The following is a 13,479-nucleotide window of genomic DNA, read 5'->3' as shown; positions in this document are numbered from 1 at the left end:
ACTCTCTGAGACTCTGTCCAGTATCATTCCCAGGAAATGAAGCTTCCGCGTTGGTTCTAGGTGAGATTTTGGTAGGTTCAGAATCCACCCATGATCCAGGATTAATCTGGTCATGAGACCAATGTTCTTCAACAACTGCTTCCTGGAGGCAGCCTTTATCAGAAGATCGTCCAGGTAAGGAATTACGTTTACTCCCTGTCTGTGGAGCAACATCATCATCTCTGCCATCACTTTGGTGAACATCCTCAGTGCTGTGGAGAGACCAAATGGCAGGGCCTCAAACTTGTAGTGACAGTCCAGCAGTACAAACCGTAGATAAGCCTGATGAGGTGGCCAGATCGGAATGTGAAGGAACGCATCCTTTACATCCAGAGATGCTAGGAATTCCCCCTCTTCCAGACCAACAGAACAAGCTGGAATAGTATCCATTGTTTTGTAGATGAGGTGGAACTTGAACAATGACCTGGGTCTGTAACAGTTTTTGAATGGCTTCTTGTAAGGTTACTCTTATTCTTGTGAAACTGGTAAGCCTGATTTGAAGAATCTGTGAGGTGGGAGATCCTGGAACTCCAGCCTGTAGCCCTGTGATATAAGGTCTATGACCCAGGGATCCTGGCAATTGTAGCCGGCCTCCCACCTGCCTGTCTCCCAGGCATCGCGGTCCACCATCATGTGGAAAGTTTTGAGGAAGCAGAGCTTGGGCTCTGTTCCTGTGAACCAGCTGTCGCTGGTTTGCATGGTTTACCTCTAGAACCTCTAGTGGCGGTAGAAGAACCTCTGGCCTTGCCCCTAAACTTGGCAGTCCGAAGGAACTGTAAATTGGGTCCTGAGTAGGCCTTCCTAGCTGGCGGAACTGCAGAAGGTACATAAGTGGACTTACCCGCAGTAGCTTGTGAGATCCACTTGTCAAGTTCATCGCCAAATAAGGCCTCATCTGTGAACGGCAGGCCTTCCACACCTTTTTTGGAATCCACATCAGCAGTCCACTGACGTAGCCATAATCCCCTGCATGCCGACACTGCCATAGCTGTAGTGCGTGCATTGAGCAAACCTATCTCTTTAATGGCTTTTACCATTAAGTTTGCAGAGTCTTGTATGTGCTGCAAGAGTAACATAATTTCCTCTTGAGGTAAGGTGTCTAACCCATCAATTAAATTACCAGACTATTTAGCAATGGCTCGAGTAATCCACCCACATGCTATAGTGGGTTTCTGGGCCACCCCTGCAGCTGTATACAAAGATTTGAGTGTAGTCTCAATCTTATGGTCAGCTGTATCCTTTAGGGAGGCTGCTCCAGGAACAGGTAGTACTATTTTACGTGAGAGCCTGGAGACTGATGTATCCTCTATCGGTGGATTTTCCCATTTTTTCCTATCCTCAAGAGGAAAAGGAAAAGATGATAATAACTGCCTAGGAATTTGACATTTTTTATCTGGATTAACCCACAGTTTTTCAAACAGGATATTTAGTTCCTTTGATACGGGAAAAGTGGACTTCTCTGATAGAATTTTTGAGAGCCTCTACACTCTGCGACAGCATACCCTCCCCTACCTCTATGTCTACCTCACCTTCCTCTATTTCTGACCCTTCATTATCAGAGTCAGAATGCAGGATCTGGACCAAAATATGTTTTTGTGGACAAATGGTAGAGGACTGAGACGCTAGTCTGAGTACTGAGTCCTTTCACATAAACTCAGCCATAGACTGTCTTAAGTATTGCGTCCCTTTCTCATTACAAGATAATTTAGTATAGATGGTGGAAATCATCCCCCTAATGGAGTCCAGCCAGGCTTGCTCCGCCCCACTGTGCCTTACATGAAACACACTCTTTGCCTGACATACTTCAGCAGTGACAGCACACACATAGGAAAATGTTAAATGCACAATTAACCCACAAAGAGCCCTTCCCGAGAGACACAGAGAGAGGATAGAACCAGCACTCGGCGCCCTTATTGCTAAAGCCAAGCTTAGCTGGGTCGCAGACTGAGTACCTAGATTAGGAATTTAGTACACTATTATATCGTTCCCCCCTGCTATGACCCCCTGGTTCCGCTGAGGTAATCTGGAGGCTCTCCAGAGGAGCTGCGCATCCCTGTTAGTCAGCGTCTGTGTCAACTGCAGTAGGGTAAAATGGCACCTGTGAGCTGCTGGATCCGCTCATAGTGAATCCCCACCCCTTCAATGGCGCGCGGTCTTCCCACTCTTCTTTATACTGGCTTTATGTGTCTGAGTGCATAAATTGGAGACAGTTCCCTTTTAAGCCTGTATTGCCAGTCTGGGTACTGTGTAGACTACAGTGTACTAAGTCTGGAGACTCAGTCCGCCCCGTGTGGGAGCAGTGCGTCTCCGTACGTTTATGCAACCATAATGGCTGGCGACCCGATAACCGGGATGCCGACTTAGTACTCACCACTCTTTTTTCTTCAGGCTCTGTTAGGGGTGATGGCGTGCTGCAGGAATGTACGCTTGCCGTGGTGGGGCTTGCAAATAGTTCCCTCAGGAGCTAGCGTCCTGTCAGCGGGGAACGGGACCATTAACCCTTAGTGGGGTTGGGCCGTCTCTACCCCCCTTAAGTCCCATGAAGCAGGCAGGCTGGTGCCATCCAGTTGTGCCTGAAAATAACAAACTTTAAAAATAAATGCAGAAAACTCCTCAGGAGCTTCCAGAGATGTGACTGGCTCCTTCGGCAACATTTTCTAAACTGAGTCTGGTAGAAGGGGCATAGAGGGAGGAGCCAGCACACGTTATCAAACTTCTATAGTGCCTATGGCTCCAAGTGGATCCCTCTATACCCATGGTACTAAATGGATTTCCAGTATCCCCTAGGACATAAGAGAAATACAGATCCAAAACCAAAACGCGTGAGGGTGGTTGTGATTAAACCAAAACCGAAACAAAAAGTTAATACAGATCCAAAACCAAAACACAGGGGTCGGCGCATATATCTAGTTGGTATAATAAGTTATAATAAATGACAGTGATAATCATACATCAAATGACTTAGCACCACTAGTAAGGTGCAGCAAATGTGATTTAAGATTTCAAATGACTTATAGGGCGGTATTCAATTGTTTGAAAAGTCAGTTGGTTGTGTTTTTCTAATAGACAGGAAAAAACAGACACCCAACAGACTTTTCAAACATGTTTATTCCCCCCATAAAGTCAGAACATCAGAGGACTGTCATAGTATTCAATAACAAGAAATTAAGTGGGAGGTGGGGAGGAGGGGGTTTGGATCCCATTCAGATAGAAGAGGGGTAGAACAAGGGCTTGTGATTGGTGTTAGTGAAAATTGCAAGCACCTGGCTGTCTAAGGTATGTAAGTCTCGAGAGGAGTGTGCCACCTGGTTATGCATTTGTCGGGATGCCGGCGGTCATGTAACCGACTCTGGAATCCCGACACCCCTCAGGAGACCGGCACCAGAACACCGACAGCTGACATCCTGAAGGTGAGTATAAGGGTAGGGGTTAGGGCTAGGCACTGGGGGGAGGGTAAGGTTTTAGGCACTGGGGGGGTTAGCCTTGGTCATGGTCGGTCAAGTAACTGCCGGCATCCCAACCGTCGGGATTTCATACCCAACCTTGCCACCCACATGGGTATTCTCACTATTGTAATTTCATAACCATGGGAAATGTGTTAAATACTTATATAATTAAATGTTTTGTTGACTGGAACTTTGGCTGATGTGATGAACAAGGTCTCCGTACTCCCTACATCAATGTGTGTCAGCTAGATGAACCTCTGGGAATTTCAAACATTTTGTCATTGCAGCTTTTTGCCATTTAAGCGAAAACTAAAGATTATCATTAAGCTCCCATTCATTACCCAATTATTGTTCCAATCAGCCAACCAGTTAGCTGACTAGAATGATAACGGCTGGTATATGGCCACCTTAAGTCACCTGCTGTTTGTTACACTTCAACAGATATAACAGGACACCCCGAAAAAGGGTTGATGACTTTCAAGACACACTGGAAATGGATACAATTTGGTCAAATAGATTGTGTAGAAATTGAGAACATTCAACCAAACAGTTACTTTTTCCAGAGGGGGTTGTACGAAATAAATAAAATAAAATAAAAATCACTTCAAGAGCAAGGTGGACATTACTATAGTGTATCATAATAAGAAAAAGGGTAAGAGGCTCTAAATAATGAAGTCAGAGATGATGAGCTCTCCATAAGGAATAACACCGACAAGACCAGCACAAATAGGACAATATCAAGGAAGAGATTCCTATTCTCCAAAAAGGACACTTCCATTGTATTTTTGCCAAAGGCAACCTGCATGATTGGCAGATTTTTTGATCGCAGCATAGGCGTGTCATGTTATGCAGTCTCCGTAGCCTACATGCCTGCATTGTCTGGACTGCGCCCCCCAAAGGCAGCATTGACGCCCACAAAACGTGGCATCACCACCCCCCGACAGGACTGCGTTCTGAATCACAATAGCGACTGATACTGAATCAGACTCTGTATATAGTAAGATGACTGTATATACGGGCATGTAATAATATGGGCATAGGAATAGGTAATTTTTTATTACCTAGGGGCAGTACAGATGGTGTAATGGTTAGCATTACTGCCTCACAGCAATGAGATCATGGGTTTGCTACCCACCATGTTGCTAACTGTGGAGTTTGTATGTTCTCTCCATGCCTACGTGGGTTTCCTCTGGGTACTCCGGTTTCTTCCACGTTCCAAAAATATACTAGTAGGTCAGTTGGCTCCCGACAAAATGAACCCTAGCGTGTAAGTGTGTGTGTAATGTGTTTAGGGCAGACTAGATAAGCCAAGTGGTTCTTATCTACCATCAAATTCTATGTTTATATGTTAAGATCAGGGCACATTTTTTATCAAATGAATGCATGACAATAGATGAGTGCCTTGCATACAGACATTATCTCATCACTGTAGATAAAACATCTTTGACAAAGTAAAAATCTTTTTTTTTGTTCCGTCTGATAAAGTCATTAGAAATAAGACAGAACAAATTGATGTCTGGGGAAAAAAAAACCCATTACGTTTGAGTTTTGGTTATGTTAATAAAACACCTGTAAGACTGTGTGCGCATTAGACCAAGAAATAGGGGATAATTCTGAGTTGATCGCAGCAGGAACTTTGGGCCTAATTCTGAGTTGATCGCAGCAGCAAATGTGTTAGCAGTTGGGCAAAACCATGGGGGGTCATTCCGAGTTGATCGCTCGCTGCCGTTTTTCGCAGCATAGCGATCAGGCTAAAAATCAGCTGTTCTGCGCATGCGCATGGGCCGCAGGGCGCACGCGCCAGGTAATTTCATACAAAACTAAGCAATTTTACACAGGGTCGAGCTATGCTTTTCAGTCGCTTTGCTGGTCGGTGAGTGATTGACAGGAAGTGGGTGTTTCTGGGCGGAAACTGACTGTTTTCCGGGAGTGTGCTAAAAAACGCAAGCGTGTCAGGCTAAAACGCAGGAGTGGCTGGAGAAACGGGGGAGTGTTTGTGACGTCAAACCAGGAACTAAACAGTCTGCAGTGATCGCAATCTAGGAGTAGGTCTGGAGCTACTCAGAAACTGCAGGAAAAGATTTTCGAGCAATTCTGCTAATCTTTCGTTCGCACTTCTGCTAAGCTAAGATACACTCCCAGAGGGCTGCGGCTTAGCGTTTGCACTGCTGCTAAAAGCAGCTAGCGAGTGATCAACTCGGAATGAGAGCCTATGCACACTGCAGGGGGGCAGAGGTAACATGTGCAGAGAGAGTTAGATTTGGTGGGTTATTTTGTTTCTGTGCAGGGTAAATACTGGCTGCTTTATTTTTTTACACTGCTTTTTGTGCTGCTGTTGTAGCAGTGCTATTAAAGCAGCACACTGATAGGGATGATCGGATAACATCTTGCATCACTGCCCGACCTAACAGTAACCCCCTCCCGCTGCGCCGCCAGTCAGACTCCCAAACAGCACGTCACACCTCACGCCCTCCCTCCCTCCCCCTTCCTTCCCGCCTGCCCTGCGCTGTTCTCCCGGACGGCTCCCGCCCGAGCTCAGTTCTAGTGGCAGTGACTCGTGTGTGCCCTGCCATTTTCAACAGGACACACCATGCCAGGACTGTCTGGAGCCCTTAGGACCACTGGAGGCGGATATATATATATTAGCTGAGCTAAGCAATCAGTAGTTTACAGAGCGCAACTATAGACTAGAGGCTATAGTCTACTGATAGCTGAGAAAAGCAAATATATATATATATCTATATATATATATCTATATAGATATATCTCTATATAGACTTACAGTATATCAGTGAAAGGCTGCAGCACTCGCAGGTCTTGTAATTCGTAAGCAGGTTATATACTTGTCCACCTTATCTTAGCAGGACACTCCAGTCCATATACAGGTCAATGTTTCATTTTATTGCATTACATTTTGTCAGGACATACAATAATTTTATATAATAAACTGAAATGTTGACCTGTATATGGACTGGAGTGTCCTGCTAAGATGAGGTGGACGAGCATATAACCTGCTTATGGTTTACAAGACCTGTGAGTGCCGCAGCCTTTCACTGACTATATTTCTATATTACTGAAGGCACCCAGGCATATTCAATGGTGTGGAATTTGGAGTCCTATTCATTCTGTTTGTGTGTATGTATGTATGTATGTATGTATGTATGTGAGTATATATATATATGGTGCTAACACGCCCAGTAGGCGGTGCTAGACCTGCCCAGTAAGCGGTGCTGCTAGGCACGCCCAGTAGGTGGTGCTAGGCATGTGCAGTGATGGCACTTAGTAGAGATACAATATAGAGCAGAAGTCAAATACATTTCCTGCTCCATTTGAATGGTTTTATCTAGAAAAGGGATGGTGATAATCTGCCTAGCCATCACTGCGTTGTTTACAAATAAAAAGCATACAGTATTACAACAAAGAGTGTGCTGATAAACGTAACTACCCTATAGGCCCGTACACACTAGTCGATATAGTAAACGACATTGCTCATTTTGACTCTTCCTGAGTGATGTTGTTTACTATATCGACTAATGTATACGCTGTAAACAACGAGCGATGCGCGTCATCGCAGGTCGTTAATGACTCTCAGTCTTGGCCGTGCATGCAGCTCAATTTGGACTCATCATCCAAAGCTACATGTTCCGGCCCGCCGCGGCATGACGTCAGTGTGATACCTGCATTGTTTATGTACAGTATTTATGTAGGAGCCTTTTTACAGTAAATATATAAAAAGTATGTTTGTTAAAATTTCAGTTGTTGAAATGGCTTTACTTCAAATACCATCTATGTCCAATTAAAAAGAGTTTGATTAGAATTTTGATTTCAAAGTAAATTCAGATTTTAGCGTTTTAACCATAATTAACACTAGAATCATGTCACTATCACTAGATCAAGACATACCAACAGCAGGAGACAGTTGCCTGGTTCAGTGTTTTTGGATTAGGCGATTCTCTGCTAATAATGGGATAAATCAAGTGATCTAGAAGTAATGGATTCTTATGGAGCCAAATGCAAAAGATTAAAGCCACATGTGTAGATCTAGTATCATTTTATTTATTTATTATTCTATTTATTACCAGTTATTTATATAGCGCACACATATTAGGCAAGGCGCTTCACAGAGAATATTTGACCATTTGCATCAGTCCCTGCCCCAGTGGAGCTTACAATCTAGATTCCCTATCACATGTAGTAACAAATACATTCACTAGGGTTAATTTTGTTAGGAGCCAATTAACCTGCCAGTATATTTTTGGATTGTGGGAGGAAACAGGAGAACACGGAGGAAACCCACGCAAGTATGGGGAGAATATACAAACTCCACACAGTTAGGGCCATGGTGGGAATTGAACCCATGACCTCAGTGCTGTGAGGCAGTAATGCTAACCATTACACCATCCGTACTGCCTGTACGGATTCATTTTAAAATGAATTCCAAGACACCCATGCAAATTATACTCTGTTCAGGCTACAAAATACACTCCATTCTTCAGTTTATGTCAAATTGGTAAAATATTTATAGAAATCTGCCCATATCTTGGTAATTTGAGGACATCAAAAAGTCTGAATCATGGTGATATGTAATTAAAACATTTTGGTTTGAACAAAGGGGACTGTCCTTAGAAAATAAGGACACATGGGAGTTCTATACATGTGTACATGGGGCCTAATTCAGACCTAATCGGTGCTGTGCGTTTTCGCACAGCAGCCGATCAGGTCTGAACTGCACATGCGCCGGCATCCGACAGCCGTCTCAGCCCTGTGATCGCCTGTGTTCACTGGGCGGGAAGGGGCGGGCCGGCGCTGTTTGGCAATGGCGGCTGCGCGGCATCACGCACAGCCGCTGCGACCCTCACAGCGACGAATAGCTCCCTGCCAGCGCGCAAGTACAAAAGCATCGTCGCTGTGCGATGCTTTTGTATTGGTGCGGGGGATCGGGCCTGACATGCGGGGCGGACTAGCCCTGTGCTGGGCGTCCCACCACATGTCTATGTGACTGATCTTAGATGTGCTAAATTTAGTACATCTACGATCAGGTCTGAATTTGTCTCTTGGTCCCATAGGAATCAACAGTTACGTATACTGTGATTTATCTCCACTGATGATTATGTCACGTTCTATAGATTGTAAGATTGCGAGCAGGACCTTCCTACTTCTATGACTGTAATTACCCAATTTTGCTTTATCACGGAATTTGTTGTGCTATATAAGAAACTGTTAATAAAATAAATAAATAAATAAATAATCTCACATCATAATTACACAGCTGAAAATCACAAATGTAAACACAGCTTCTGTTGCTGGTTTAATCGGACTTATTTTACACTAAGGGGGTCATTCAGAGTTGATCGCTAGCTGCATTTGTTCGCAGCGATCAGGCTAAAAAACGGCAGTTCTGCGCATGCGTATGCGATGCAATGCGCACGCGCGACGTACGGGCACAACAAACGATGTAGTTTTGCACAGGGTCTAGTGATGCATTTCAGTCGCACTGCTTGCCGCAGAGTGATTGACATGAAGTGGGCGTTTCTGGGTGGCAACTGAACGTTTTCAGGGAGTGTGAGGAAAAACGCAGGCATGCCAGGAAAAACGCAGACGTGGCTGGGCGAACGCTGGGCGAGTTTGTGGCGTCAAATCCGGAACTGAATAGTCTGAAGTGATCGCAAGCGCTGAGTAGGTTTTGAGCTACTCTGAAACGACATAAAAAATTTTTGTAGCCGCTCTGTGATACAACCGTTCGAACTTCTGCTAAGCTAAAATACACTCCCAGTGGGCGGCGGCATAGCATTTGCATGGCTGCTAAAAACTGCTAGCGAGCAATCAACTCGGAATGACCCCCTAACTACAGTAATCCAAAATGATTTCACTAAAAAGATAAACAATACTAGGTCATGCGTTTTATACTAGTTATTGCCATTCAATATGGTCACAACATGATTTTTTAATCAACAGGAATATACTGCTTTAAAAGAAATAAAATATAATAAGTCCAATGATACTTGCTGTTTTGGAACAGCTGTTTACTTACCCAATGTCTGCCCTGCCAGTACTCGTCCATTCTCCCCAAGGACAGCACCCCTCGCGTGTCTCTCATTCAGATACTGTACAAAAGCATATCCCTTGTGTACTGAGCAGCCAACAACACGGCCATATTTAGAGAAGATGGACTCTACATCACTCTTTTTCACCACTGCTGTATTTAGGTTACCAATGAAGACTCGGGAATTTAAAGATTTGGGATCATTTTTGTTGGTGATGTTGCTGGTAGAGGCTTTCAGGGACATCTTCTATCCTGATGCTGGAAACACAGAGAAAGAGGACATAAGGTATGCGATCACACAATGTAGAAATGTTTAAAAATGTTTACTGCCTTCAGATGGCTGATTTATATATTTTTTTGCCATATATTTATATTAGGGAGAATTGCTTCATTTATTTACCCTTGTGTACAACATAGCACTGCTGTGTCCTTTTGTACTGGATACAAATATGTTTAGAAAGAAGCTTCGTGACATACCTCTGGCAACAAGCAATGGTACAGAACCAAAGAAGGAGTCTACGGACATCTACTTTTATAAATATAAGAAATACACAATGTATATTACAAAAATTACAAATATGTAATTTAAGTAAAGGAGTCGTGTCCTGTAGCTTTTAGAATATTGGTGCTTAAATTCTTGCCAGAAATGGTTTGGTTCAGCTAAAAACACAGGTGTAATTTATTATCGGGTAACATATTCTATATAACAGAAATATGGAATTTAAGAACACCATATATTCATCTACGCTACTTTGATGAGAGGTGCAAAATGTACTTCTAAAAAATGGAAATAAATAGGAGATACTCAGTCACACAATACAAATTCCTCTATCACAGTGCTGCAGTTAATGCTTATGAAGCAAAATCGCTATTGTGTAACAGTGGAACAACATTCCTCCTTCACTTTCACATACCAACTAACCCCAATTTAAGTGACACAGTCCATTCTTGAGGCTCTATGCCTCCAACCTGAATGTGACCGCTTTACGGACCGGGATGTTCACTGTTGTTCTGCATACAGGTGCAGGTGTGCATGGCATTCATGCAGTGTTTTTAGAAGAGAAGCACCGGGATTTGATGTGGATCAGCATGTTGACCTGATTCCGCCACCTTCAAAGTTTGGAGTTAAGCTTTCATAATATGTAGAATCAACTTGCTACACTTTAGAATATCTTGTTTCACAGGTCAGGAAATTGTTGTGCTATAAAGTGTCCCTTAAGCCGGGTACACACAGGGCAACTAGTTAGCAATCAGCACTATATCTCTGATGGCTAATTAGGGGAGATTGCCAGTGCATACACACGGAACGACATCGACGAACGATATCGTTCAGCGACATCACCCCCCGCACTCCCGAACATGCAGCTCAATGATATAGTTAAAGCAGGCTGACTATACTATCCCTTTAACCTGGGACACTCATGAATTACACAGGTTCTGTGGCTGCTTAAAAAACCAGGTGAAATGCAGGCTTGTAGTCAGCTGGCCACAGAACCTGTGTAATTCATGAGTGTCCCAGGTTAAAGGGATAGTATGGTCGGCCTAGTTAAAGTTGAACTGCATGTTCAGTTGATAATGCCTGACTAAGAACGACCCGCGGGTGCGGGCATCGTTGATCGTTCAGGCATACAGACTCGACAATGTGAACAATAGATCTTTTTTTTAAAAATAGTTATTCATATTGTCTAGTGTGTCACCCAGAGTGTACGGGGCTTTAATATTCTAGAAGTTTCATCAACAGTATAAAAGCTAGGCTGAACAATGGAATACCAGGGCTTTATAACGGCAGAAACATAACAAATTCAGTATTTATCAGTTAGGCAGTGCTCACCTAAAGGACAGATAAATCTAAGGGCCTAATTCAGACCTGATCGCTGTTGTGCGAAATCGCACAGCGGGCGATTACTGAATGACTGCACATGCGTATGGATTGCAAAGCGCACATGCGAGGCCAAACTGCAAAAGAATTGTGCAAACATTTCTATCTATGCATTTGCAGGATGGGTGTGTGACGTCGGCTCTGGCTGGCCCTGATCAGCCTGATTCTATCTCACTGTAAGAGTAAGTCCTGGGCTACGCACAGGGCCGTCTTAACAGCAGTGTGTGCCCCTGGGCACAGCAATACACTGGGGCCCCTACCCATCTTCCATGGGTGGGTGTGCTATCAGTGGCAGCTTTGATGTCCCGCGGGCCGTAGGGGTGTTCTATCTTCTGCTCAGCATGTAGGACCTGGAGCAGTAATTTCTGGTAATTACTCCTTTACTGCACAGATGGGGCGGGAGGGAGAACACTAAACTGTAGAAGGTGGCATTGGGCTGAATGAAGTGGCCCCGCTACATGACTTCCAGGGTGGTAGGGGGTGTTTAATACGTAAGGGAGGGGTCGATAGTGGAGTGGGCTTAATTTTCACCATTTTCTGGTGAGAGAGCAGCTTGCTTGACTGCAGATATCTCAAGTTCCTGGAAAAAGATTTCTTAGCTTTGCATGGGATAAAAAAGTAGAGTGTCTCACCTGTCAGGAGGTACTGGGGACTTGGGGATCAGAGTTCAGGAGCCAGAGCAATCCACCAACAAATATATAAAACTGCATGTTAGACATGTGGAGCTTGAGCAGAGACCAGCTGCTTGAAGGCTGATATCTCTCGTTCTGGGCATAGTAGAGACAAGCTGCTAGTGTCCATCGAAAGTGGAGAGTCACAGCTTTAGGATTATACCCTCAGAAAAACTCTAAGGGTGTGTACACACGGTGAGATATTTTCTTTTGATTTTGACTATATAGTCAAAATCGCAAGAAAAGTTAGTGCAGATCGCAAGGTGAAAGTCACCTAGCGATCCCGATTCGATCCCGATGCGCGGTCCCGCCAGGTCGGCATCACAAGAAAAGATAGACTGCGCAGGCAAGTCAATCCTTGCTAGATCGGTGTACTATCTAGTTCATCTCACATGTCAATGACATCTCACATAAGCCAAAATCTCACATAAGGCAAAATCGTTAGCACACATAGTCCATATCTCAAGAAAAGTTAGTCAAAATCGGTGGTGCTGGGCTCCGGGGAGTTCAAGGGAAATCGCAATAAAAAAATCGGGCATAGCAAGGATCTCACCGTGTGTACACACCCAAAGTCAGACAGAACCTGAGATATATGGCTAAGAAGAGCAATTAACAGTCCACTGCTTTGAAGTCGGATATCTCTGGTTCCCTAGGGCAGATTTTAAAAAATCTGGTACCCCTGGAAAGAGGGGGCCCTCAGCTATCAGCTTAGGTCCCTTATACTCCTGGGGCCATTGGGCATTGAGCCCATACGAAAAGATGGCCCTGGCTACGCACAGACTGGAAAAAAATCATTCGATGGTGAGTGAGTTGTGAACGGATTTGCAGATGTCTGCTGTCTGACGAAGTTTTCGCACAGCATATGCATGCATTCGCACACTTGCACGGAGCGGGTTTTCACTCTCTTTGGGAAGCCGCTATCTGATCGCAGCCCTCTGCAAAATCGCAGATGAGCGATCAGGTCTGAAGTAGGTTCTAATTTACAAATGCTCATAAAATAGCCATCAATAATATTTGAAAACGTTTAAATGAATAGATATATTTGTACACATAGAAAACCTCCTGTTTTATATGAAGTTAATGTTATCAGTACTGTAGTTTTGTTTACTGGCCCTTTAAAATTACTTTTAAAAGTGACTTAATAGTAACGTGGAACTGTGACCTACAATATGTAGATATTGAAAACATTTTAGATGTTTACACTCATGATTACAAGTAAGAAATCTGACCCAGTTCAGACCGATGACATTGGGTTCAGGTTGCGTCACCGGCAGCCTAGGCTCTTTATTGCACAACACCGAAGTTATGCTTATGACGCCACACACAGATGACGTCACAGCTTTATGTCGCGCGGCAGCTCAGAAACTGACACACACGATCCAGACACCTGCCTGAACAGGC

At 44.1% G+C, this 13,479-nt stretch overlaps 1 protein-coding gene across 4 annotated transcripts in view; it reads right to left on the bottom strand.

Moving 5' to 3' along the window:
• The window catches only part of RALY (RALY heterogeneous nuclear ribonucleoprotein), a 422,461-nt gene that overhangs the window by 70,675 nt on the left and 338,307 nt on the right, over positions 1–13,479 (bottom strand). For all 4 annotated transcript variants that reach the window (XM_063960222.1, XM_063960225.1, XM_063960224.1 and 1 more), the window contains one exon: positions 9,517–9,786. In XM_063960222.1, coding sequence (XP_063816292.1) covers positions 9,517–9,772 — 256 coding nt within the window. In that variant the 5' untranslated portion in view covers positions 9,773–9,786. The remainder of the gene's footprint in view (positions 1–9,516; positions 9,787–13,479) is intronic.

Source organism: Pseudophryne corroboree, chromosome 3, assembly GCF_028390025.1.
Source record: "Pseudophryne corroboree isolate aPseCor3 chromosome 3, aPseCor3.hap2, whole genome shotgun sequence".
In the NCBI taxonomy this organism is placed as follows: domain Eukaryota; kingdom Metazoa; phylum Chordata; class Amphibia; order Anura; family Myobatrachidae; genus Pseudophryne; species Pseudophryne corroboree.
The sequence above is the reverse complement of the archived record's forward strand: the minus strand, read 5'-3'. Positions and strand labels throughout refer to the sequence as shown.